Consider the following 21,618-nt stretch of genomic DNA (forward strand, 5'->3'; position numbering starts at 1 on the left):
AAAAGATAATTGAGCTAGAAGGTGGTAATGAGTACATAGAAGGGAGAGATAAGCCTCGGATAAGACGGCCGTACTTCGGTTAGATTATTCTTGGCAGACAATACTTTTGAAAGGCACCTCCGTATACACCCTCTCAGTTACTTTGCCCTGCCTTGCCGCTATATTGAGTATGCTCAAACAAGACGCTAAAAAAGAATGTTATTCGGGAATAGTCGAAATAAACAGTATCTATCCAAATAGAAAAATCACAGAAATTTTTTTCACATTCATCGTATTTCTTTCACTTTATTACTAGCATGTCTATTGTCATACATATCACTTACCATCTTCATCAGCAACCTATGCCATCATGTCAATCCTCCTTTGGAAACCCACCGGGAAATTTACATTGAACACATCACCAAGATTACAATAAAAACCACAACACCAAAGCGATGCCTACATTCCCCCAGTCCCACCTCCCACCTCCACACCGTCCATGTGTTGAACATGAAACAAAGCGCAAAGCCAGAAGACTAGAGACCAGACTACATAGCATCTATATTAAGCCCCCCCCCCCCCTCCAACGTAGTAAAGACCGTTCCCTCTAATTTCCTTTCTTGCCTCCCACAATTGCTGTTGCCAGCCTCCCATCTACACCATCTAGGTAACTAGGTGTTCTAAAGGTAAAGAGTTGCTTAAAAGCAAACAGCCTTGTACGAGAACTTTGTGGAAACGTCAACGCAGCCGCTGGGAACGGTGGTGATGATGTCAGTTGGGGTGCCGGAGCAGTCGCCTGCGGTGAAGAACTGGACTATTGTTTGCCAATTGTGTCAGCTCTCATTTTCTCCTTACATCATCTTGCCTATCCCTCTCCCCCAGAAAAGGGGGAAGGAAAAGGGAGAAGGGGGATACATACGCTGGCAGTTCGCCCTGGTCTTTTCCAAGAAGAAGACCTTTGCGCTCTGCAGAGGCAAAAAGTTGCATACGTTGCTGTTGATGTTTTGCTGCTGATCGGCTTGGGGCTGGCAGCCTGGGCCGGCGTAGGCCTCGACTATTTCGTAGTGTCAGTACACTTGCTTCAATCCTTCAAAACCCCCCTCAAGGATATTAGAAAGAAGGGGGAGAGAGGGGAACGAACAAGACGCAACATTCTCCAACTGAATCTGCGCAGATGCAGACGAAGCCATAAGGGCGAGAGCAGCAATGGTGGTGGTGAAGAGCATTTTTGCGGTTTGGAGTTTGAATCGAAATTGATTGAGTGATTAAAGTGTTTGGAATGAGATTTGCGTCTGTAGTGCTTCCATCTTCTCCCTCGTTCTCTCTCTCCCTTTTATATCCCAACCTCTACACCCAAAAATATCCCAATTCGCCTTCCCCCAGCTTGTCTGCCTCGAGATCACCGTCACCCTCGGCCATTGGCCTGTCAACAGACACTCCCAACAGTCGCGTCCAGGCGGTGAATAGCAACACGGACTCCCCACATTTCTCATCACAGCAGCAAAAAAATCTGATGGGCTTGCAAAATTCGGTTGGTCACATCTCCAACGAGCCATTGTCGGTTCGTCGCGGAATAGCACTCGTGTTGGTTTGGTGCGTGGGGAAGTCGTTCTTTGCGAATCGCCCGACGGGCTTGTGGCTTTGAACTTGTAAGCGGAGCCTTTAACCAACTAGGTTACTGGGAGAAGCGTCCTGGAATGTGCTGGTATAAGCTTATGACGACGTGGAGAATGGTTCATGGATGCGAGCGTCGTTAGTGTTGGTCACAAGCGGCGAGGCCGACCACCCGGTCCGTGGTTGCTATACTCCGGCCTGCAGGTGAAAGTTGCCGAATAAGGAGAGTGGGGGGACGCCATGTTTGCTGAGAGGCGCTTCCCGTAAGCCAAGTCCTCAGTTGCGATGACTACGTGGTGGGATCCGTGGCATGCGGGGGCGTGAGTGAATTGATGGGAATCTTGCCTTGTAGGTGCTTGTCATGGATGGGTGGCTGATAAGATGAGTCTCGTGGATACTTAGCGTTATAGTAACTCATAGTCGTGACCTACCGAAGATGCAACCTGATATGACAGAGGTCCTGTTTGAGCACCGAGAAACACGGACGCATAGTTCCCGCGCGGAGTCTACCCGCATTTACTGACCAGTGTGTAATACGCTGCAGCCTAGTAAGAAATCGTACATACATGACATGCCACGTTGGGGTAGTATCTGACACAGGGCGTACTGGCATGCACCAATGAGACGGGAACACCCGGCTGACGGATCTGGCTTAAAGGCTAATGCAAAAGATTGTTGGATTATATCCTGAAGGGAGAGAATATGAGCAGATGCTCACACTCGATCTCACCTAGATTTAACGTAAGAGGCCTTGCACCCACATTCCTTTCTAGTCTTTCCCAACCCCGTAGTCATCTCAGTCGTAACTTTTCAGTAATGTGTCATGTCGCGTAAAACAAACAGCCGCCCTGATAGTCAGTGGCCCACTGATAACCATAAAGATATTTACCCCTGTGCCTGCACCATCTAGTTGAAGTCATTCATGTTGTGTAGGCTGATATCTTGACTGCTGGTAACGCGCCGCTCTTCGCCGTTGCTGTTGGTCAAGCCGTCAGGCCTAGAATCATTGTTGCCATTGACCGGCTGCCCATCGGATGATTCAGCGCCACCTTCTGCCGGGATGACATTTCCATGTTGGTCAACTTCCTGTAATACTCGTTAGTCACACGCATTGCTTTGGGTTAGGAATTGAGTTGGGACTTACGACACCCTTAGCGGCCATGCGCACCTGCTGCGGATTTGCTGTGCCGTGAACAACCGCCTCACGTGCTTTCTCCATGACCTTTTGTTTTCGGCTCTCTCCTCGCACCTTTTCGAGATGCTCAAAGTAACCATCGTCCACAGGTGTGACGTACTTGCCACAGAAAACGCCCACCTCGAACTTTTGGGTCGCGGGATCGCGTGGCGAAAGGCGCGCGCATGCACTTTCCAAATCCTCAAGCTTTTGGTAGACGACATCGTCAGCGCCAATGTGCTTAGCAATAGCTGCTGAGTCACGGTGATGGGCAATAAGCTCCGAGGACGAGGCCAAATCAATACCGTAGATGTGAGCGTTGGTGATGGGCGGTGCACATGACGTGAAGTATACCTTCTTCGCTCCAGCTTCGCGCGCCATCAATACAATCTCACGCGACGTTGTGCCGCGGACAATCGAGTCATCGACAAGCAAGACATTCTTGCCGTCAAACTTCTTCTTCATTGGGTTGAGTTTCGCCCGGACACCCTTTTGTCGTAGTTTTTGCGATGGCATGATGAATGTGCGGAAGATGTAGCGGTTCTTGACAAAGCCTTGTACATACGGCTTCTCAAGGGCTTCAGCGACACAGAGAGCTGACGTGATGGAAGTCTCTGGAATTGGCATTACGACATCAATCTCAGCCATCTTTTCAGGACCCAGCTGCTTCTTGATCGTCTCGGCGAGCGTAAAGCCCATGTTGCGTCGACTCTCATCCACATCGATACCATCAATGACTGAGTCTGGTCGAGCAAAATAAACGTATTCGAAGATATCCGGGGTATACGCTTCTTGCTTAGCAACCTGTCGGAAGACCGGCTCCTTGCCCTTCTCGATGATGACAGCCTGGCCGGGCAGAATGTCCTTAAAGTCCTTGTAGCCACACTGGACTAGTGCGACACTTTCAGAGGCCATCATGTAGTCCATACCGTGGCCATCTTGCGAGCGCCGGGATCCAAGGACCATGGGGCGAATACCGTAGGGGTCACGGAACCCAATAAGACCGAATCCTAGAAATAATCAGCATGTTTCATGTGCTTACTTCGAATTTCGTCTACATACCAGCAAGCATGGCTGTACATGCCCATCCGCCAGTGCAGAGCTTGTACATCCTCTCAAGTGCAGCAAAGCAGTCATCAGCGTTGATACGTGCTTTGCCAGTCTCGTTGAGCTCATCGGCGAAGATGTTCAGCATAAGCTCACTGTCGCTCTCTGTGTTGATGTGCCTGTGGGCCTCGTGATCGAGTCGCTGGCGCAGCGCGGGGGCGTTGATGAGATTACCATTGTGGGTCATGCAGATACCATACGGGCTGTTGACGTAAAAGGGCTGAGCCTCAGAGTTCGCGCTGCTGCCAGCTGTGGGGTATCGCAAATGGCCGAGACCCATGAAGCCGGGGAGATCGGAAACACGAGCACCATCCTGGAAGACCTTGGAGGCCATGCCATTGCCCTTGCACTGGTGAAAACGACCACCAGCGCTGCAGCTGACTATACCAGCAGCGTCTTGTCCGCGGTGCTGGAGGAGGTAGAGGGCATCGTGAACCTCTACCGAGGCGGATTGCGACTTGGGGTCGCCGTGGATAACGGCAATGATACCACACATTTTGACGTGGTGTTGAGTTTAGGGATGTTCGAGGTATGTACCTGTAGTTTTATACTAGGACGCATCAGTTGCGCTGTTCTTCGGATAAAGCGGAAGAAAAAGTGAAGGCGGGGTTTGTCTCTCAGCAAGTCCTGGTGCGCTCATGGGTGATCGCAAGTCTAACATCTTTTATAATAATGACGAGATCATCATAGTGACAGGTATGGGATGGAGGAAATATTGCAACTACGTACTCTGGATATCCTCGTACACGGCTGTGCAGAAACTCGGTTCGCAAGTGACCTCTTCAAAAGTGGGATATAATAGTATGGATGGGCTCCCGTCGAGAAAACGCGTCTCACGAGGTCACTATGTACAGAAAGATCGTAGGACTCTGGCAGCTGGATGATCAATGGGGCCGTTTTCGTCGTCTGCGAGGTATCGTCGCGGGTCTCTGGTCCCGTTTGGTGCTGATGATGGCGTGCGAGCTCATGGTTATTGGAAAGTAAGAGCGCTCTAGTGGGGAAAGGACAGCATGATAAACAATTTTTTCTCGCTCGCCGCACTTGCACTTCCGCACTTTCGGCCTTGGCGGCAACCACACGCCCAGAACCCCACACTGCGACTGAACTGCACCACGACGTACAAGACTGCGGAGAGACAGTACGTACCGACCGGGGAAACACATGTTACAGCGCATGGCCACATCTTGCGCCAACTTTACTCCGTTTCTATTATTTCCCTTCTTTTGTTTGACGGTAGCCTTCGGAAAAAGATTTTTTTGGGACATAGACTGCCGCGTCCAGTCATTTGAGCCGCGAACGGTTTAGGGCCTGTTCGGTTGCGCGGTTGCGGTTTGCGGTTTTCGTTTTTATTACTGGATTTGCTTAACCGAACACGGGATTGTTTTCAAGATCTAGCCTAAATCCAGTAATAAAAACGAAAACCGCAAACCGCAACCGCGCAACCGAACAGGCCCTTAACATGGCTTTCCGCGGCGGACCAAGTACATGAAGCACGTGACGTTTTACATGAAGGGTGTTCGCAACCCTGCCACATCTATGTGCACCATGTCTTTGAGTGGACACAGGGGCATGTTCGAGAGCACCTCAAGTTCAACGCTTAGAACACGTAAAGCAGGCACAAAGAATACACAGAAGAGCCGGTCTAATGCGTTGCGTTCGGATCAAACAATGATTCTTGGAATGTCGAGGAAAGTCCGCTCGGATGCGATGATGACACGGATAGAAGAGGCTTTCCGAGAACAATGAATTTTGTTTAAATTATAATAGCGACTATACTAAGCCGCTGATTTTTCAGAGGCGTCGGGCCTGTCAGGCTCGTAATTTGTCTCGCCCAGTGACTGTGATGGCCCAGACACCGAGACAGCAGCTGGCGCGGAAGCACTTGGCCCCCGGGATGCTGCAGCGTTCAGCCTCTGGTTCAATGCTTCGAGAGCCAATGCTCTCCTCCTCTCTGCCTCGGCACGTGTTGCCCCGCCGCGGCCGCCGCGGCTGTTGGGGTTCATAATGCTGGGGAGGCCACCTTCGGCACGAGCAGTGGCCTGTTCGTTGCCCGCATCAATGTCCCGATCAGAAAATGGTGTACAGACCTGGAGAGACACCAATGTGTTATAGACGCCGTCTGCGAAAGCACCAAGGGGTGTTTGTATCGGCTCTGGGAAGAAATGTGCAAAGCTAAAGGTGTCGGAGGCATCTCCACGAATGAAGGAGCCTTCGCCCGTGGCAGTAGAAGAGAGCGATGGACTGATGCGATAGAAGCGGAGGTAGATCCAGGCCGTCATGAAGCCAAAATATGCGAGGTACATGGCCGTCTCTGTGCCGATGATTATGCCAGAGAGGGTGTTTGTAAGCAGGAAGATGGCTGGGAAGTGCTTGACGCGCATGCGGATGAGGCCTTTGGCAATGGCTACTGTGTGTTCGGGAACGAGCTGCTTGAAAGAAACAAGGAAGCCGGCTTGGATGGCAATGCCGCCAGAGATTGTGGTTTTCCTGGGCCGGGTCAGTGCAAGGTCTGTGGAGAAGACGAGATGAAAGCATACATGAGAAAGTCCTTGCGCATAAGGAGATAACCAAGGACATAGAGCAGGTAGGTCAGGAGGTTCGGTATGACGGCGACAAACAGCATGAATTTGGTGAACTCATGCGACCCCCAGGCCCTCTCGAGGTAGCGACCGCCATACAAGACAGTCAGGCCGGTGGTGATGAGGCCGAGGAGGTTTTGCTCGACAACAGTTGCAAGGGCGAATGTCCAGGGATACCACGGCACAGAGAGGCGGGGCACAATGGTCAGCCATGGCACTCCGTTACCCACGCCGATGATGGGCTTCTCGACCTTTTCCACCCAATTGGCGTTGGGACGCAGGCCAAAGTTGAGCAGAGTGAGCAGGACGAGGGCAGCGAGGATGCCACGGGTAAGGGGCGGGAGATTGATGCGGGCCATGGCGGCGGCAGCTGCTGCAGCGGCGGCGGCGCGTTGTCGAGGGGGAGCAGTGTGGGCGTGGTGGTGAGGATGTGAGGGTGTGGCGGTGGTGGTGGTGGTCACAGTCAAGCTGGGCGGTGCTGCAGCGCCGGGCAGGGATGCGCGGCTGTGTGGGGGGACTGGATGGGGACTAGCCAGGCTCCGGCCGAACATGTGCGTTGCCCTACAAGACTAGCAGTCCATAGGCGACATGGCAGGCATTGTCAATCATCGAAGCTCCTCACATTCCAAACCGCCTGCCACCACCACCAACACTTTGGTCTCCCTCCCCCCTCCCCCACGCCCCCCAGCCAAGGCGCATGCAGCGCTCGCATAATGCGCCATGGCGGAGACTCTCAGTAGCAACGCGATCAACTATCTCGGTACCTATTCCCCGCCAAAACCCGCCCCAGTGGCCTGTCTCTCTGACGCGTGGTCTAGTATGGCGATATCTTCAAGAAGCCGGGTTTGGTAATGCCGCCCTCCACCTGTCGCGATGCTGGCTTCGGGACCCGGACACGCTTCCATTTGCTGCCAACATCGAGCCCCACGCCCTCGTCCGCCTCGTCCAGGATGGCTTGTGCTTCGACCAGCTGCGCGCAGAGGCCTGCAACGTACGTCGCCTCTGCTCTGCTCCGTCCCATCAAATGCGCCTGGGCTAACTATACCAGACGGAACCGCGATACAGGTTCGGCTCCGACCATGGCCGCCCCTACACGCGCAACGGCAGCCTGCTGACCCTCGACAAGGGCATTCCCGCCCACGAACTCGCGACCGAGGCCAACGGCGCCGTCCAGGAGCCCCCGCCCAAGAAGACGCTCAAGCGCAAAAAGGCAAAGCCCACCAATGGCGTCGATACGCGCCCAGAGCCCCAGCCCAACGGCGATGCCATGGACATTGAGCACAACGGCGCGCCCCATCACGTCCCAAACAGCCTGAGGGCAGACTCCGAGCCCGTCGTTTCCGAGGCCGAGTCGCTTACTGTCGCAGAGATACCGCTGTCTACGCTCAGCATCGGCCAGGACGCCGAGATTCAGACAGACGCCATCGCCGTTGCAGATCTGACCCCCGGCACCGTCTTTGTCCCCCGCGACGCCAACCCTGACAAACTTGTCCAGCACACACTATGGGGCCCAATCGAGTCGCCTGTCTTACTTGCTGCCGGAAAGTCGCTCCTCCAGGTCCACGTTGTCAGCAAGCCTGCCAGTAACGAGCAGTCCCCGCCTATTCACACCCTCGACATGTCCCTGCCAGTCCAAAATTTTGACGTGACTGCACTGTGCTGGCATTCGGAGCACGAGCTGACCGTTTCTGCGCGCGAGCAGTGTGTCAATGAGGTGGGCGAGAAGATGATGATGGATAAGCTCATCAAGCTGACCGAAGGCGGCACCACCTCCAACGTCATCTCCTCGACCGCTGGTCTCATTAATACGCTTCGCTGGAACCCCAAGTGCAAGCTTCTGTTGTCCATTTCCACAGACGGAGAAAAAGGATCCATCAAAGTGTGGAAGAATGACAGCGATTCCATCCCAGCGTGGACCGAGTTCACCGACACAGCTATTCTGGATGCTCAGTGGATTAGCGATTCAGCCTTTGTCGTTTGCGGTATCAAGCTGTTCAAGATCTACGAGGTCACCGACGCTCTGACGACCCAGCGAACATTGGACACTCACATACAGTGGGAATCCGTTAAGCACGACCCAGCGTCTGGTATCATAGCCGTACTCGGAATCGAGGACCAGAAGAATTACCTGGGTATCCTTCACCCCAATGACTCGATCCAGCTGCAGACCCACGAATACCCAGACGAATACGCCACCGACCTTGCATTCCGCCCGAGTCCCTCCACCAAGCAAATGACCAATGGTTCCGCTGTACCCTCGGTGTTGCTTGCAACAAGCTCCATGTCTGGCGCAGCACGGATATGGGATGCAAACGAGCCATTTAAATGCATCAAATCGCTTCCTACCACAGATGGTACCCAGGCCTTCAAGATTGCCTTCTCACCAGATGGGGTGTTGTTGGCTGCAGCAGGCCCCGATGCCGTCACTGTATGGGATGCAGAAAAAAGGGACGTCCCAGTAGCAACATGGCGGGCTAGTGAATGGCCAAGCGACAAATGGAACCCTGGAATAGATGGTGAGTTTAGTCTCGGCTGGGACCCAGACAGCTCCCGGCTGTCAATCGCTCTTGGAAACCAGGTATGTTAGGCCTCCCGAACTTGATTGTGCTTACGCACTAATGTCATCTTTACAGATTGCAATCATCACAGTACCTAGATAGTGTCACCTACCGATGCACGAATAGCACCAACTGCATCCCCCACGGTGCACAAACTTTAGTCTGTGGGGAAATTATCTCCGCATTGTCGCAGAGTATCGGGGCCATTGAGCGTAGAAGAATCCGAACCATTTACCGGGCTTGCTGCGGAGACATCACTCCGTGGTCGCAAAATCACGAGAAGCCCATAGCGGGGCCGTATGTGGAGTTGTGGAGTCAAGGCAAGGAATAGAGGGGGTGGCGCCTCTGCCGGCCGCCGAGGCCTTCGTATCGTGATAGGCTGAACGTGGCAGCCTAGTCAATCTACCGCATCTGGTACCGGATACTAACTTGGATCCACTCTTGACGTCCTCGCATAACGTTGGGGGTCCATTGCTTCGGCACTTGTATGAGGCAGTGAGCCGCGGCGCCACAGACATGAGAACTGCAGTCCGCCACCCAAAAAGCGCTATCGTTTCCGTCTTTCTTTCATCCATCTTTCATGCGATCCATGTCTTCGATATACCTTCTAATTGTATACTATACCATCTCATAGCACCCATCTTGAAGAATAGAGTTTTGGACACGGGTCGCATGACCATCTCTGACGGCACCTTACCTTCCATCTACATTTGACTCTCTCGAGGTTATCCATACAATGTCAGCGATACCAAATCTGCCTATAGATGAGTTACCGAAGGTGCAACTCGATGGTCAAGTAAACGGCGCCACTGCACAAACACCTTTCAAGCTCTACGATGCGCCCGTGGAGAACTTGCGTCCACTAAAGGTCATCGTCATTGGTGCGGGTTACTCGGGCATCTATTGCGGAATTCGAATACCTGAGAGATTGAGAAACGTTGAATTGGTGATTTACGAGAAGAATGCTGGGGTTGGGGGAACTTGGTATGAAAACAGGTAAAAAGAAGCCCCCTTCCCTTCTACTACAGCGTCTTATTGGCTCTTGTTGAAGGATGAGACTGGGTCCGACTTAATGCCCAGGGCAAGCATTTGATCACTAACGCGAACGCAGATACCTGGGCTGCGCGTGCGATATACCTTGTGAGTCTCGCCACCTCTGACATCAAGCCCACTGGCGTGATGCTGATCTTCCCGCTAGCACACTCATACCAGTATTCTTTCCAACCAAACCCAAATTGGTCATCCTTGTACGCGCCAGCGGCAGAGATTCAATCCTATCTCCAAGATGTAGCTCAAAAATATTCTGCGGATCGCTTCATCAAGTTGCGCCATCAGGTCGAGGGTTGCTACTGGGATGACAAGACGGCAAAATGGAACGTCACAGTAAAGAACCTGGCGACAGAAGAGACCATTCATGACCAGGCAGATGTGGTGATTTCTGCAAGGGGCAACTTGAATACCCCATCCTGGCCGGATGTTGATGGTCTAAAGACTTTCAAAGGCGAAGTCATGCACTCCGCGGCTTGGAAAGAAGAGTGAGACATACCTTGGACTGCAAATAGACTACCAGTCGACTAATATAGCGAAACAGTTATGAATTCGAAAACAAGCGGGTTGGAGTAATCGGCTCAGGCTCATCTTCCATCCAGATTGTACCCAGTCTTCAGCGTCTACCAGGCACACACATCAGCACATTCGTGCGCAGTAAGACATGGATCTCCCCACCTTTCGGCCACTCACTCTGGGAAAAGTATGGGTTTCAAGGGACGGCTATTCCTAAGGAGCTTCGTGATCGCTTTGCCAACGATCCGGAATACTATCATGAGTTTAGACTAGCAATCGAAGAAGATGGAAACGGGATTCATCCCTTTACCCAGAAAGGAACACCGCTTCAGACGGGAGCCAAGGAAATGTTCCATCAAAACATGAAGGAGAGGCTGAAGAGCCACCCTGAAATCTTTGAGGCGCTTTTGCCTTCGTTCGCGCCTGGGTGCCGCCGCCTGACCCCTGGCCCGGGGTATCTCGAAGCACTAACGCAGCCAAACGTTGATTTTATCACGTCCCCTATAACTCGCATTTCAGAATCGGCCATCCATACTGCCGACGGCAAGGCGCATGAGATTGATGCTCTTGTATGTGCCACTGGCTTTGTATCTTCTGCACCACCCCCATTCCCGCTCACCGGTAGTGGTGGGCTTACCCTGACAGAAAAGTGGAAAGATCGCGCCGTAACATATCTTTCGCATTCAGTCGCTGGATTCCCTAACCTCTTCAGCATGCTTGGCCCTAATTCGGCCATTGGGACCGGTAGCTTGACAATGATGATAGAGACCATGGGCGATTATATCATCAAAGCCATTCGCAAGATTCAGAAAGAGAACATTGCGTCCATGGTTGCCAAAGAGGCACGAGAGAAGGACTTTATCGAGTACGTCGACGCGTACTTTGAGAACACAGTCTTTGTCGACGAGTGCAGGAGTTGGTACAAGAACAAGGGTACAGGGGAGATTGTGGGCCTCTGGCCAGGAAGCACATTACACTGCATCGAGGCGATGCAGAGTCCGCGATGGGAAGACTTTGACTATGTCTATCTGGCCGAGCTTGAGGATCATGACACTGACAACAAGTTGAAAGGCGTAGGCAGAAATTCGAACAGATTGGCCTGGCTAGGCAATGGTATGAGTATCAGGGAACAAAAAGAGCAGGATCTGGCCTGGTACTTGTATCCGGAATTCGTGAACAAGCCTGCTGCGCCGTACCCGGAGAAGAGCAAGATCTATGACATACGTCCATTTTCCTGTTAGACGAGATGGATACTTCTACAGTTGATGTAGTCTGTAGCACGTTCCTGAATCATAAGAAAAACGAATGTGTGTGGTCTGTAATGTGGCCTAGTGGAGCCGAGCTACTCCAGACTCCAGCCGTTCATGTGAAAGGATCCCGTTCCCCAGCTTCCGTTTGTGGGGTAGCCGAGGCACCGGTTCACATGCCGCAAGCTGCATGTGCGACACCGACAACAACATCCTCTCCCGAGCACATCAACCTTGTGACCCTTGCTTTTTCCAACAAATCCCTGAGACGCAGGATCCTTCGGTCATCTGCGCAAAGGCGTACTTTGTCCTCGACTTGCCATCCATACAACAGACCACCGTCGCAACCTCCCCGCCTCAAGCGCGTCACTACAGCGTGCGCTCAGGCGACTAACCTTGACCACCACCAATGCCTCCCTCAAGATAGCCATGGCCGTCTTCTCGAAACCCATATCCTCCCATCGCCTCAACAGCGCCTCGGCCAAGGCCATCGTGGCCGACCTCACGCGGCTCTACCTGCAGCACCGAACACGCATATCGCGCGCCGTCTACCTTACCTTGTTCGTAGCTCTCATAAACCGTATTCGGAATGCTATTGCTGAGCAGAAAGCTGCTGCTCTGCGCAGGGCCTCAAAGGGCACAAGCAAGACGTCAGCAGGCGAGGGCGAAGCCTCCGGGAGGAAGAAAGTTGAGCTGAATCGCGAGTTTTTCAAGAACCTGCTTCGGCTGTTACGGATATGTATACCTGGATGGAAGAGCAGGGAATTCAGACTCGTTATCGGGCATAGTGTCTTCTTGGTGCTACGGACGATGATCAGTTTGTATGTTGCCGAGTTAGATGGACGGCTGGTTAGTGCGCTTGTGAGAGGAAAGGGGAGAGAGTTCTTGATGGGTTTGGTATGGTGGATGGCGGTTGCTGTACCGGCGACATTTACGAACAGCATGGTATGGGACACCTGCGCTCTCAGCCAGGATCAGAAATCAGGACATACGATGAGTGCTAACATGGCAAACAGCTGTCATATCACCAGTGCAAACTCTCTCTGCAATACCGGACTCGACTCACAAACTACATCCATTCCAAGTATCTCTCCCAGATGACGTTTTACACGCTGAGCGCTCTGGACGACCGCATCGCAAACGCCGACCAGCTGATTACCGTCGATGTAGCCAAATTCTCAAATTCTCTCGCGGAACTATACTCGAATCTTGCGAAACCCGTTCTTGATATTATCATCTACAACTACTCGCTTTCACGAAGCGTCGGTGGCGAAGGTCTATTTTTCATGTCACTTTTGGTGCAGATATCGGCAAACGTCATGAGGGCACTGACTCCGCCGTTTGGCAAGTACGTGGCAGACGAGGCGAGACTGGAGGGAGAATTTAGATTCCAGCATTCAAGACTAATTGATTGGAGTGAAGAGGTGGCGCTGTACGGAGGACATGAAGCAGAAAAGGACACGCTTGACAAGGGCTATTTTACGCTGATCAAGCATGTGAACCGGATTCTAAGACGGCGATTTTACCATGGTATCATGGAGGACTTTGTCATCAAATATTTCTGGGGCGCTCTGGGCTTGATGCTGTGTAGTGTGCCGGTATTTTTCAAGGTACCTGGGACTGGTGGAATGAGTATGGGAGATCGCACAGAGAGTATGTATACCGTTATCACACACGCGATGTGGAAGATTTTGGAGTTTTGGCTTGCTAACGAGTGCGATGACAGATTTCGTAACAAATCGTCGCATGCTTCTTATGTCCAGCGACGCATTTGGTCGTGTCATGTTTTCATACAAGGAGATCACCGAACTCGCAGGCTACACCTCGCGTGTCTCTACTCTCCTGGACGTCATCGACGACATCCAGGCTGGTCATTTCGAAAAGAAGCTCGTTTCCTCTGCCGATACCGAAGAAAACGCTGCCGTTCTTCGAGGCCGTGGTACTGTAACCGAAGGCGAAGACATCGAGTTCATCGATGTACCCATCGTTTCTCCCAATGGCGACGTTCTCGTACGTGCACTATCCTTCCACGTAAGGCCCGGCGACCATCTCCTCATTGTCGGACCCAACGGCTGCGGAAAGAGCAGTCTTTTCCGCATCCTAGGCGGCCTGTGGCCCGTGTACGGTGGCAAGGTGCGCAAACCGCCATTCGAAGATATTTTCTACATTCCTCAGCGACCGTATCTCTCTCGTGGTACCCTCCGCCAGCAAATCATCTACCCAGATTCTCTCCACGACATGCATTCCAAGTCTATTACCGACAACCACCTCCTCGCCGTACTCGCCACGCTCAACCTCGAGTCACTGGTTGACCGCCCCGGCGGCTTCGACGCTGAAGCTCAGTGGGAAGATGTACTTTCCGGTGGCTTGCAGCAGCGTGTCGCCATGGCCAGGCTTTTCTACCACAAGCCGCGGTACGCAATCCTAGACGAGTGCACGAGCAGCGTGACGCTCGAGGTAGAGAGAATCATGTATGAAGAAGCCAAGAAACTAGGCATTACCCTCATGACTGTGTCTCACAGGCGCAGTTTGTGGAAGTACCATTGCCGTATCTTGCAGTTTGATGGCCAAGGAGGGTTTTACTTTGGAGGGTTGGATGCTGAGAGGAGGGCTGTGCTTGAGGAGTAAGTTTTTCCCCTTATTTCTTTTCGAGTGATTTGGGATTCGCCTGTTTATGAGATGAGTACTAACGTGTACGTAGTGAGAAGGAAGATATTGATTTGCAGCTCCGAGCTGTCCCGGATATCGAGCAGAGGATTAGGGAGCTGGAGGCCTCATGAAGAGGGAGTAGGGGACTTGCATTTTGGCGGTAGAAGTGAGGAAGCTTGTTGTACGATGATTTGGTAGTGTCTTAGTTATTGCAGATGCATATATGTGAATAGAACAGAATTTTTCTGTGCTCTTATTTATTCTTGTTTTCCTCACTGAGAGAGCTATCAGCCATGAATACCTTTCAGGTAGTGATGACGATGTCAATAAATTTCCGGATCTCTCTCTAAATTCGCTCAACCACACAAGAAGAAAAAGGCATCAGCAATGGCCCTAAAACTGGCCTACGAAAATCCTTTTATCATTCCCTTTTTTCCTTATATCGAAAGACTCAACCCTTCAACTCTCCAACCCAATCAATTTCCTTCTCATCCTGCCAAAACCCATCCGCCTTCCCCTGTATATCCCCCAACGCCAGCAACACCGGCGTCCGCGCCCCCTCATCCGGCGTCTTCGTCCCATTCCCTTTCGTCATTTCCGTATTCACATAACCCGGGCAACAAGCATTGACCAGCAAGCCCTCCCTCCCACTCTCCTTGACCTGTTTCGCTAGAATCTTCGTTGCGCCAATAAGTCCCGCCTTGCTAACCGCATATCCCGCAGTTGGGAACCCCCGTTCTTTTTCTTTGCCGGCTTCGACGGCGGCGACGAAATCTTGCATGATGGCGGTGATGTCGGCTTCGGATTTTGCAGCGAGAAAGCGGTTCCGGACGGGCTCGGAGTACTTGTTTAGTTTGCCGGACATGGAGGCAATGTTGATGAGGCGGCCGGTGGGTTTGAGGAGGGGCAGGAAGGCGTGGCTTGCTTCGAGGGTTTTGTAGTAGTTGCAGTTTAGTGTTTTTTTCACGAGGTCGGCGTCTAGAGATTGGGAGTTAACGAGTGTCGTTTTCATAGGCCGAGGAGAGGCGTGGACGTACTGTAGCCGTCGAGAGCGATACCGGCGTTGTTGATTACAAAGTCGATGCCATCGCTGTGGGTTTGCTTCAGGTGATCTGCAAGTATCTTGATACTGTCGCTGCTTGTGATGTCCAAGAGGTGGAATTTGATCTCTGAGAGTCCGCCATCGGCTTTGAGGGCTTTTGCTTGCTTGAGTTGCGCATCTTGCTCAAGATTCTTCACAGCTGCCTCTCCCCTGCCCTGGTCGCGTGCAGTCAAGTAAATCAAGAAAGGTCCGTTATTGAGCGGCGACTTGGGATACTGGAGTGCAAGTTGGCGCACAATGGCTAGGCCAATGCCCTGGTAAAGTCAGTACATGTGGTTCGAGGATTCGAGATAGAAAAAGAAATCAGGTACCTTGTTTGCACCGGTGACGACTCCGACCCTGCTGTAAGACATTTTTAGTGCTGTGATTCCGTCACTAGAGAGTTGAATAACGAGAGAGAAAAGAATGCCACGCCTATGTCAAAAGAGGCCTCCCCACTCCAAGCACTATATTAATCATCGCTGGGACCACCAACGCTGTTCGGAGTTAACAAGATGAATACGTCACTAATCATGATGTGGAGACTATGCCCCAATTGCCCCGCGCACTATCCCCTTCAGCGTTAACTTGAATGTCCCATAACCCAGAAGTTCAATATCTCCTACCAGCCTTGATTCTGAGGCCATAAAATCCAACGTTGCATATGTACAAATCAATCAATGCAGGTTGAACATCCGGACCAACCCCCTCCTTCGTTTTGCTTACCAGCACAACCAACACCATGAACAGACCGCAAACCCATCTAGCACAAACACGGCAGATGAATAGTCTGATAATTACTGCATGTCTTCCCACTAGGCGCATCGCTTCCCGTCTGCAGAAACAAATCGTAGTACCCAGCATCCGCGGAGTTGCAGACCAGGAAATTCAGTTCTAGAAAAGAGCACACCTCACGTTAGCAAAAACGACACTAACACCCAAAAGAAAGGAACCTTTGAAAAGCTTTGCCGTGTAGAGAGGGAGGAAGGGATTTTACTCACGTCGTCCATAGCTACTTCCTTGCATCGTAATAATCGTATCACCCTCAAGCCCCCACGCCGTCGTGTCGCCCTTTGCGCCCCAAACCAGTGGCTTATAACTCGTCGATGCAGTAGCGATGTTGAGGAACTGATTTGTTTTCTTGGATTGAATTGTTCCACCGATAGTAAATTCCTCGGCTGCAGATTCGGGTCCAAGAACGGGTTTTGATGCTGATATCGAACGTTAGTCAATTTCTGTTTCCAATGGATGTGAGGATATGCGTGTGTAGTAGATGGAGGGAAGTGTAGCGACAGAGCGAAGAAGGTACCCACAGTTCTTTGGGCTGGCTTGCAGATAAAGATGATAAATCGGATCGCGCACGCCGCGGATCTTGCCTACCGTCGCTGCAGCAGTAGCGACATTCTCAACAGGCGCAGCGGCAGCGCTTTGTGCGAGGAACAAAAGTGGTGCGAAAAACGTCAACATGGTGATGTGCGGTGTCGAGGGCTCAAACTACAGATAACCCATGATGGTAGAACCACGACTCTAATACTCGTTGTTCCTGGACCTGTAATCAATTTTGGCTTTGGTAGTCTCCCCGATTGCAATATCGCGGATAGATTGCGGTCGCGTCACGCGTGGGTGCATTGACTAGCAGATATTAAATACCCTTGTCGTGAAACTACCGCAAACACCGGGACAAGGAGCGGACGGCACGAAGAAACAAGACTAACAATTAAACTATGGTACTCTCATCCTTCATTCGTAGTCATAACTCCACGTTATATTCAAATATCGGGATAACAGGTACAGCCTAGATGGGACCGGATGTCGTGCAGATGGTAGAAGTATCCAGATGCGTCCTGGTGGAGAACACAAATGACAAGGACACTCTACCGTACAAGCCTGACCAGAAACCAGGATTTCCCTCACCCACTACCAAAAATACTAGACCCCAACCCCGATACGACTTTGTATAATTGAGAAGGAACAGTCTCAACCGGCCCTCGCTCTGGTGTCATGGCAGTCTCCATCGGCACCACCTCTTCGGGACTGTTCGTAACACCCTTTGGAATTCTAGCTTTCTTCGAAGGCTTCTCGACTGATTTCGATCCCGTACTACCAAATCGATGATACTTGTGTCGGTTCGGTCGCCCAAATACCTTCTGGGGAGTTTGCAGTAGAGCAAAGCTAGATAACCCCTCACCTTCATCCTCCTCGACTGGCAGGATCTGTGCATTTTGGATTATCTCCACGATACCAGCATCATCTTCCAGCTCTTTTGCTTCCTGATGATCCGCTCGTGTCATCTTCTTCGCGCGGTTGAAGATGGCATGCTCGATCGTATTCTCAAGCACCAGCGTCTCAACAAGCACCTCCTTCGTCTGCCCTATGCGATGTGCTCGCTTGATTGCTTGCGCTTCTATATTGGGTCTGTTGATCGGGTTCAAAATGAGTACGATACTCGCCGCATTCAGGTTCAACCCAAGAGCGCCGCAGGCGACATCGATCATTAGGACGCGAACGTCCGGATCTTCAGTGAATAGCCGCACATACTCAGACCGCAGTGTGTTGTTCAGAGTTCTAGCGTAGATCCGGTGATTGACGTACATGAGCTCAAGGCATTGTGCTATGTACCATGCTGCGTTATCGCCGTCATAGAAGATGATGATCTTCTCAGTGGCTTGATGTTGCATTACCTTGTCTAGCAAATAGCTGAGTTTAGCGGAAGTCGTGCCCACTATTTGAGTGTCATGTAGGGGCGAGCTCGTAGGTAGGTTTGCCGTTTCGTCCGCCAAAGTGAGCTTGCGCTTCTTGGAGCGAAGTGAAGATGTGGCAACTGCCACCCCTGCTGCAGTATCATGGGAACTGTTTTCTGGTTGTCTCTGGGAAGAAGACTGGCCGGCCGTTACGAGAGTCCGCCGAGTTGTTGGTGATTGATGGCCATCAATTAATGACAATGGCACCCCGGCTTTGTTCGAGGGTGAGTCGGCATTTGTCTTTTTGTCGCTATCTTGAGCTCTGCCTTCCATTTCTGCCATCGCTGAGACATTGGTTTTGGCTTCGCATCCCACAGCTTCAAGCCCGACAGCAGGGTCATGTGACAGTATGTTGCCATCAACATGGAGCTGTCCTTCGATCAGTTGTGTAATGCCGATCATTGTAGGTTCTGCTAAATCACCGAGTGCAAAGGTACTGCGTGATTCTCTGGGCCAATCTTTGACAGCCATTCCCACCTCGTGCGCGTTGCTTAGCGCTTTCCAACCCTCCGAAGTCGTCAACTTGGATACGACCTGACAGCTCTCGAGTAAGGCCCGCGAATCTTCAATAGAGCAATTTATGCCATCTTTGGCTAGGTACTTGCTGCTAGTTTCAATTGTGGCGATAACGTCGAGCAAACTAAATCCAGTCCATGTGAAGTTCGATTGACGCAAATTTCTTATCAGGGCATGGCGCTCCTTGACGCTGTTCTTATGGAAAAGGTAATCCACGTCAGTCCTTTCACTCGTGATCGCATTCGCGCGGAGTACTTGAACAAAGAGATTTGCCGTCATTTTGTCATACCAGCATGGTTTGAGAAACACAACGCGATGCCGCATGGGAGGCAGAATGATGTCTCTCTCAACATCTTCTGGCCGTGTCTTCACGACTAAGCCTTCCAGTGTCCGTGAAAAGCACGATGAAAATCCAGAGTAAGTCTTTCGATATTGGTGCTCATGGCGATAGATGTGTTCTTCCCAGTCAAGTTTGCCTTCAAAGCTATCACACCAGGGACGGGCCATGAGAAAATTTGAGGCCAGAACTCCTAAAGCTTTAGCAGCCTTGAGGTTATCAGGGTCGAGATTGAACGACTTCCGTTGCTCAATAGCAAGCTCGCGCTGCAATGCGGCGTCGCTTTCGACATCCATGGTAGCCATATCGACCTCTACGCCGACCAAGTTCTTTGCAGGTGCTGGATGTGAAAATCAGTAAGCGCAATCGGGTTTTGTTTCAGTCACTTACTGCCAGATACAACCCAGCGCCTCTCTGCTTCGATTTGTTTTGCGACTAGTACGGCGTTTGATAAAGAACTAGAGAACGAGTGACCCTCGTCGATGATGATCCTCAGCCAGTGAATCTTCTTCAATGGCGATTCATAGAATTTGTCGTAGTCGACACAGTTACAGTTAGAAATCCTACTGGCCCCGATGTATGGACATTTACAAGCTTGGGTTACTCCACGGACTGCTCGTCGCCCTTGATCGTCTTGTCCGTCCTGGATCTCTTGTTCAAATCGATTACGCGTAAAGAGAAGTACGTCAAACTTCATCAGCTCAGTGGGGACTGGCAACTCGCTTTGGAATTGCATGTTGTCGTCATCGTACAAATTGCTTTGTAGCTTGCTCCCGCGCTTTGTCACAGTGTCTAGAACTAGCACTTTAAGGCCACCTTGGAGCACGTGTTTTTTGATCTCTGACTGCCACTGGTGCAAAAGATTTCTCGGCACGACAACGATGGTACCGGATGATATTATCAGCTGACGGGGTGGAGGTATCCTGGTGTTTCTGTTTATCCTAGAAAGCTCAGCCGGGATTTCGTAAAATGGAATATTTCGGTCGAGAGCATTTCGATATTTCGTCATGTCTCCGGCGCCATTCGTTTCAGACTGCTCCAAAAAGCTCCGTGCAGGTACAGAATAGCGCCCAAGAATAGATGCCGCTATATCTGATAGTTTTCCTATGCGGTGGCGAACCGGAGGGGGTGGTCGGTAGGCTGCGGGTATCTTGGGTAGATGGTATTTACTAGCCAGAATTACGGCTAGACAGATGACTGTCTTTCCTAAGCCCATAGTTTCCGCCAAAATCCCTCCTCGAGTGGTTTCGTAATACCGAGGCTCGTGCAAAAAAGATCCGTCACGGCTCCCAAAGTAGAATTTCTTGCCATCGGGTGACGAACGTACTTCTAGCCTTGGATCAAGCTGTAATTGAGGTGCTGCCTCCTTCTGCAACATTGCGCTTGCCGAACGAGCTTGGTAGGCGTACAGTCTGGTTCGTAGCCCCGGGAGTGCTTGTTCGCCATACTCTTCCCATCCTGAGACATTTGCAGATTCCAATAGATCGTTTATAGCGGCTCTTGTATACCGATCCCGAATTTCTCCTGGAACCGGCGCGGGTGATGGTAACTTGTTGAACAGATAATATAGCGATGAAAGTTCAGCATCGGCCCAGGAATCGAAGTAGCGTATCTCCTTTTCGTCATGGTCACCGTACCAAGCCTTTGTCGATATGTCAATGGATTTGAGGAGATGCCGTAAGGCGGCCTTCAATTTCTTGCTGTTGCGATCAATGGAACGGCGACCCCAATCTTCTGGCATCAGATATACCCGTACTGAACTCTGAAAATGAGCAGTGCCAGGCGTAAAATTGTGAAGAAAGAGCCGTATCCAGTGTGCCTCGAGGAGCCTGGAAGCTTCGTTGCCAATGATTGCTTTCATCTCATCTGGAAGCTCATGATATAGCAACTCCATCCACTCAGTATCCGCTTGGGATTTATGAGACGGAAAAAGAGATTCTTGAAAGTGAAGGCAGCCAAGAGCGATATAGCAATCAACATCCTGCTGCTTTGTAGCCAGACTTTGAATGAGGCCATCTTTTGATGAGGCTGGGGTGATTGACATTTGCTCAGCCACAGTCGATAGTGGAGTTTTGGGCCGTGATATGGCATATGCGGGATAATCCATGGTATTTACTTGTTCGCTACTTGCGGTGCTTGATGCTGCTCGTGGCGATTCGTTAGTAGGTGGAGTACAAGTCCCGTCCCAGGAGACAAGCCTGGGAACCACGACCGATTCACTCATTTCGAATATTGATTATTAGTCAACCCAGAGGACGGAAAGCATTGAGCCTCAAAATGAGAAGATGAATTTCAGAACAGATTTTGTTGGTCGATATGACTAGTGAGAGAGTCAAGGCAACTGCGAGATGCACGGTGTGGACGTTTCGCGCTAACGCTTTTGGTTAGTGTGATTAGCTGAGCGTCTACAAGGTCTGATTCTATGAAGAAAATCTACAAACGGTAGCTTGATAAAATACTTTTCGTGGCTCTG

General features: G+C 51.3%; 8 protein-coding genes across 8 annotated transcripts; 3 read left to right on the forward strand and 5 right to left on the reverse strand.

The window, feature by feature from the left end:
* Positions 1 to 677: 677 nt before the first annotated feature.
* On the reverse strand, positions 678 to 1,205 carry COCVIDRAFT_41233 (hypothetical protein; the record flags this gene model as incomplete). Its single annotated transcript, XM_014697108.1, has 3 exons — positions 678 to 793; positions 899 to 1,033; positions 1,121 to 1,205. 3 exons carry the CDS (start codon positions 1,203 to 1,205, stop codon positions 678 to 680), a joined length of 336 nt encoding a protein of 111 aa, XP_014552594.1.
* Positions 1,206 to 2,499: 1,294 nt separating this feature from the next.
* COCVIDRAFT_109877 (hypothetical protein) lies at positions 2,500 to 4,370 on the reverse strand (the record flags this gene model as incomplete). The annotated part of the gene is made up of 3 exons (XM_014697109.1): positions 2,500 to 2,679; positions 2,738 to 3,777; positions 3,830 to 4,370. 3 exons carry the CDS (start codon positions 4,368 to 4,370, stop codon positions 2,500 to 2,502), a joined length of 1,761 nt encoding a protein of 586 aa, XP_014552595.1.
* Positions 4,371 to 5,649: 1,279 nt separating this feature from the next.
* Positions 5,650 to 6,812, reverse strand: COCVIDRAFT_30021 (hypothetical protein; the record flags this gene model as incomplete). The annotated part of the gene is made up of 2 exons (XM_014697110.1): positions 5,650 to 6,361; positions 6,412 to 6,812. The coding sequence occupies 2 exons, from the start codon at positions 6,810 to 6,812 to the stop codon at positions 5,650 to 5,652; spliced, it is 1,113 nt and encodes a 370-aa protein (XP_014552596.1).
* A 361-nt stretch (positions 6,813 to 7,173) lies between these two features.
* On the forward strand, positions 7,174 to 9,113 carry COCVIDRAFT_109899 (hypothetical protein; the record flags this gene model as incomplete). Its single annotated transcript, XM_014697111.1, has 4 exons — positions 7,174 to 7,213; positions 7,272 to 7,444; positions 7,502 to 9,031; positions 9,087 to 9,113. 4 exons carry the CDS (start codon positions 7,174 to 7,176, stop codon positions 9,111 to 9,113), a joined length of 1,770 nt encoding a protein of 589 aa, XP_014552597.1.
* Positions 9,114 to 9,747: 634 nt separating this feature from the next.
* Positions 9,748 to 11,815, forward strand: COCVIDRAFT_41237 (hypothetical protein; the record flags this gene model as incomplete). The annotated part of the gene is made up of 4 exons (XM_014697112.1): positions 9,748 to 10,007; positions 10,123 to 10,151; positions 10,210 to 10,546; positions 10,603 to 11,815. The coding sequence occupies 4 exons, from the start codon at positions 9,748 to 9,750 to the stop codon at positions 11,813 to 11,815; spliced, it is 1,839 nt and encodes a 612-aa protein (XP_014552598.1).
* Positions 11,816 to 12,250: 435 nt separating this feature from the next.
* Positions 12,251 to 14,601, forward strand: COCVIDRAFT_109801 (hypothetical protein; the record flags this gene model as incomplete). Its single annotated transcript, XM_014697113.1, has 4 exons — positions 12,251 to 12,766; positions 12,838 to 13,474; positions 13,548 to 14,445; positions 14,523 to 14,601. The coding sequence occupies 4 exons, from the start codon at positions 12,251 to 12,253 to the stop codon at positions 14,599 to 14,601; spliced, it is 2,130 nt and encodes a 709-aa protein (XP_014552599.1).
* A 320-nt stretch (positions 14,602 to 14,921) lies between these two features.
* COCVIDRAFT_41239 (hypothetical protein) lies at positions 14,922 to 17,018 on the reverse strand (the record flags this gene model as incomplete). Its single annotated transcript, XM_014697114.1, has 5 exons — positions 14,922 to 15,448; positions 15,508 to 15,826; positions 15,884 to 15,914; positions 16,549 to 16,762; positions 16,865 to 17,018. 5 exons carry the CDS (start codon positions 17,016 to 17,018, stop codon positions 14,922 to 14,924), a joined length of 1,245 nt encoding a protein of 414 aa, XP_014552600.1.
* Positions 17,019 to 17,461: 443 nt separating this feature from the next.
* COCVIDRAFT_41240 (hypothetical protein) lies at positions 17,462 to 21,189 on the reverse strand (the record flags this gene model as incomplete). The annotated part of the gene is made up of 2 exons (XM_014697115.1): positions 17,462 to 19,485; positions 19,536 to 21,189. 2 exons carry the CDS (start codon positions 21,187 to 21,189, stop codon positions 17,462 to 17,464), a joined length of 3,678 nt encoding a protein of 1,225 aa, XP_014552601.1.
* Between the last annotated feature and the right edge of the window lie 429 nt (positions 21,190 to 21,618).

This window comes from Bipolaris victoriae (assembly GCF_000527765.1).
Source record: "Bipolaris victoriae FI3 unplaced genomic scaffold scaffold_105, whole genome shotgun sequence".
In the NCBI taxonomy this organism is placed as follows: domain Eukaryota; kingdom Fungi; phylum Ascomycota; class Dothideomycetes; order Pleosporales; family Pleosporaceae; genus Bipolaris; species Bipolaris victoriae.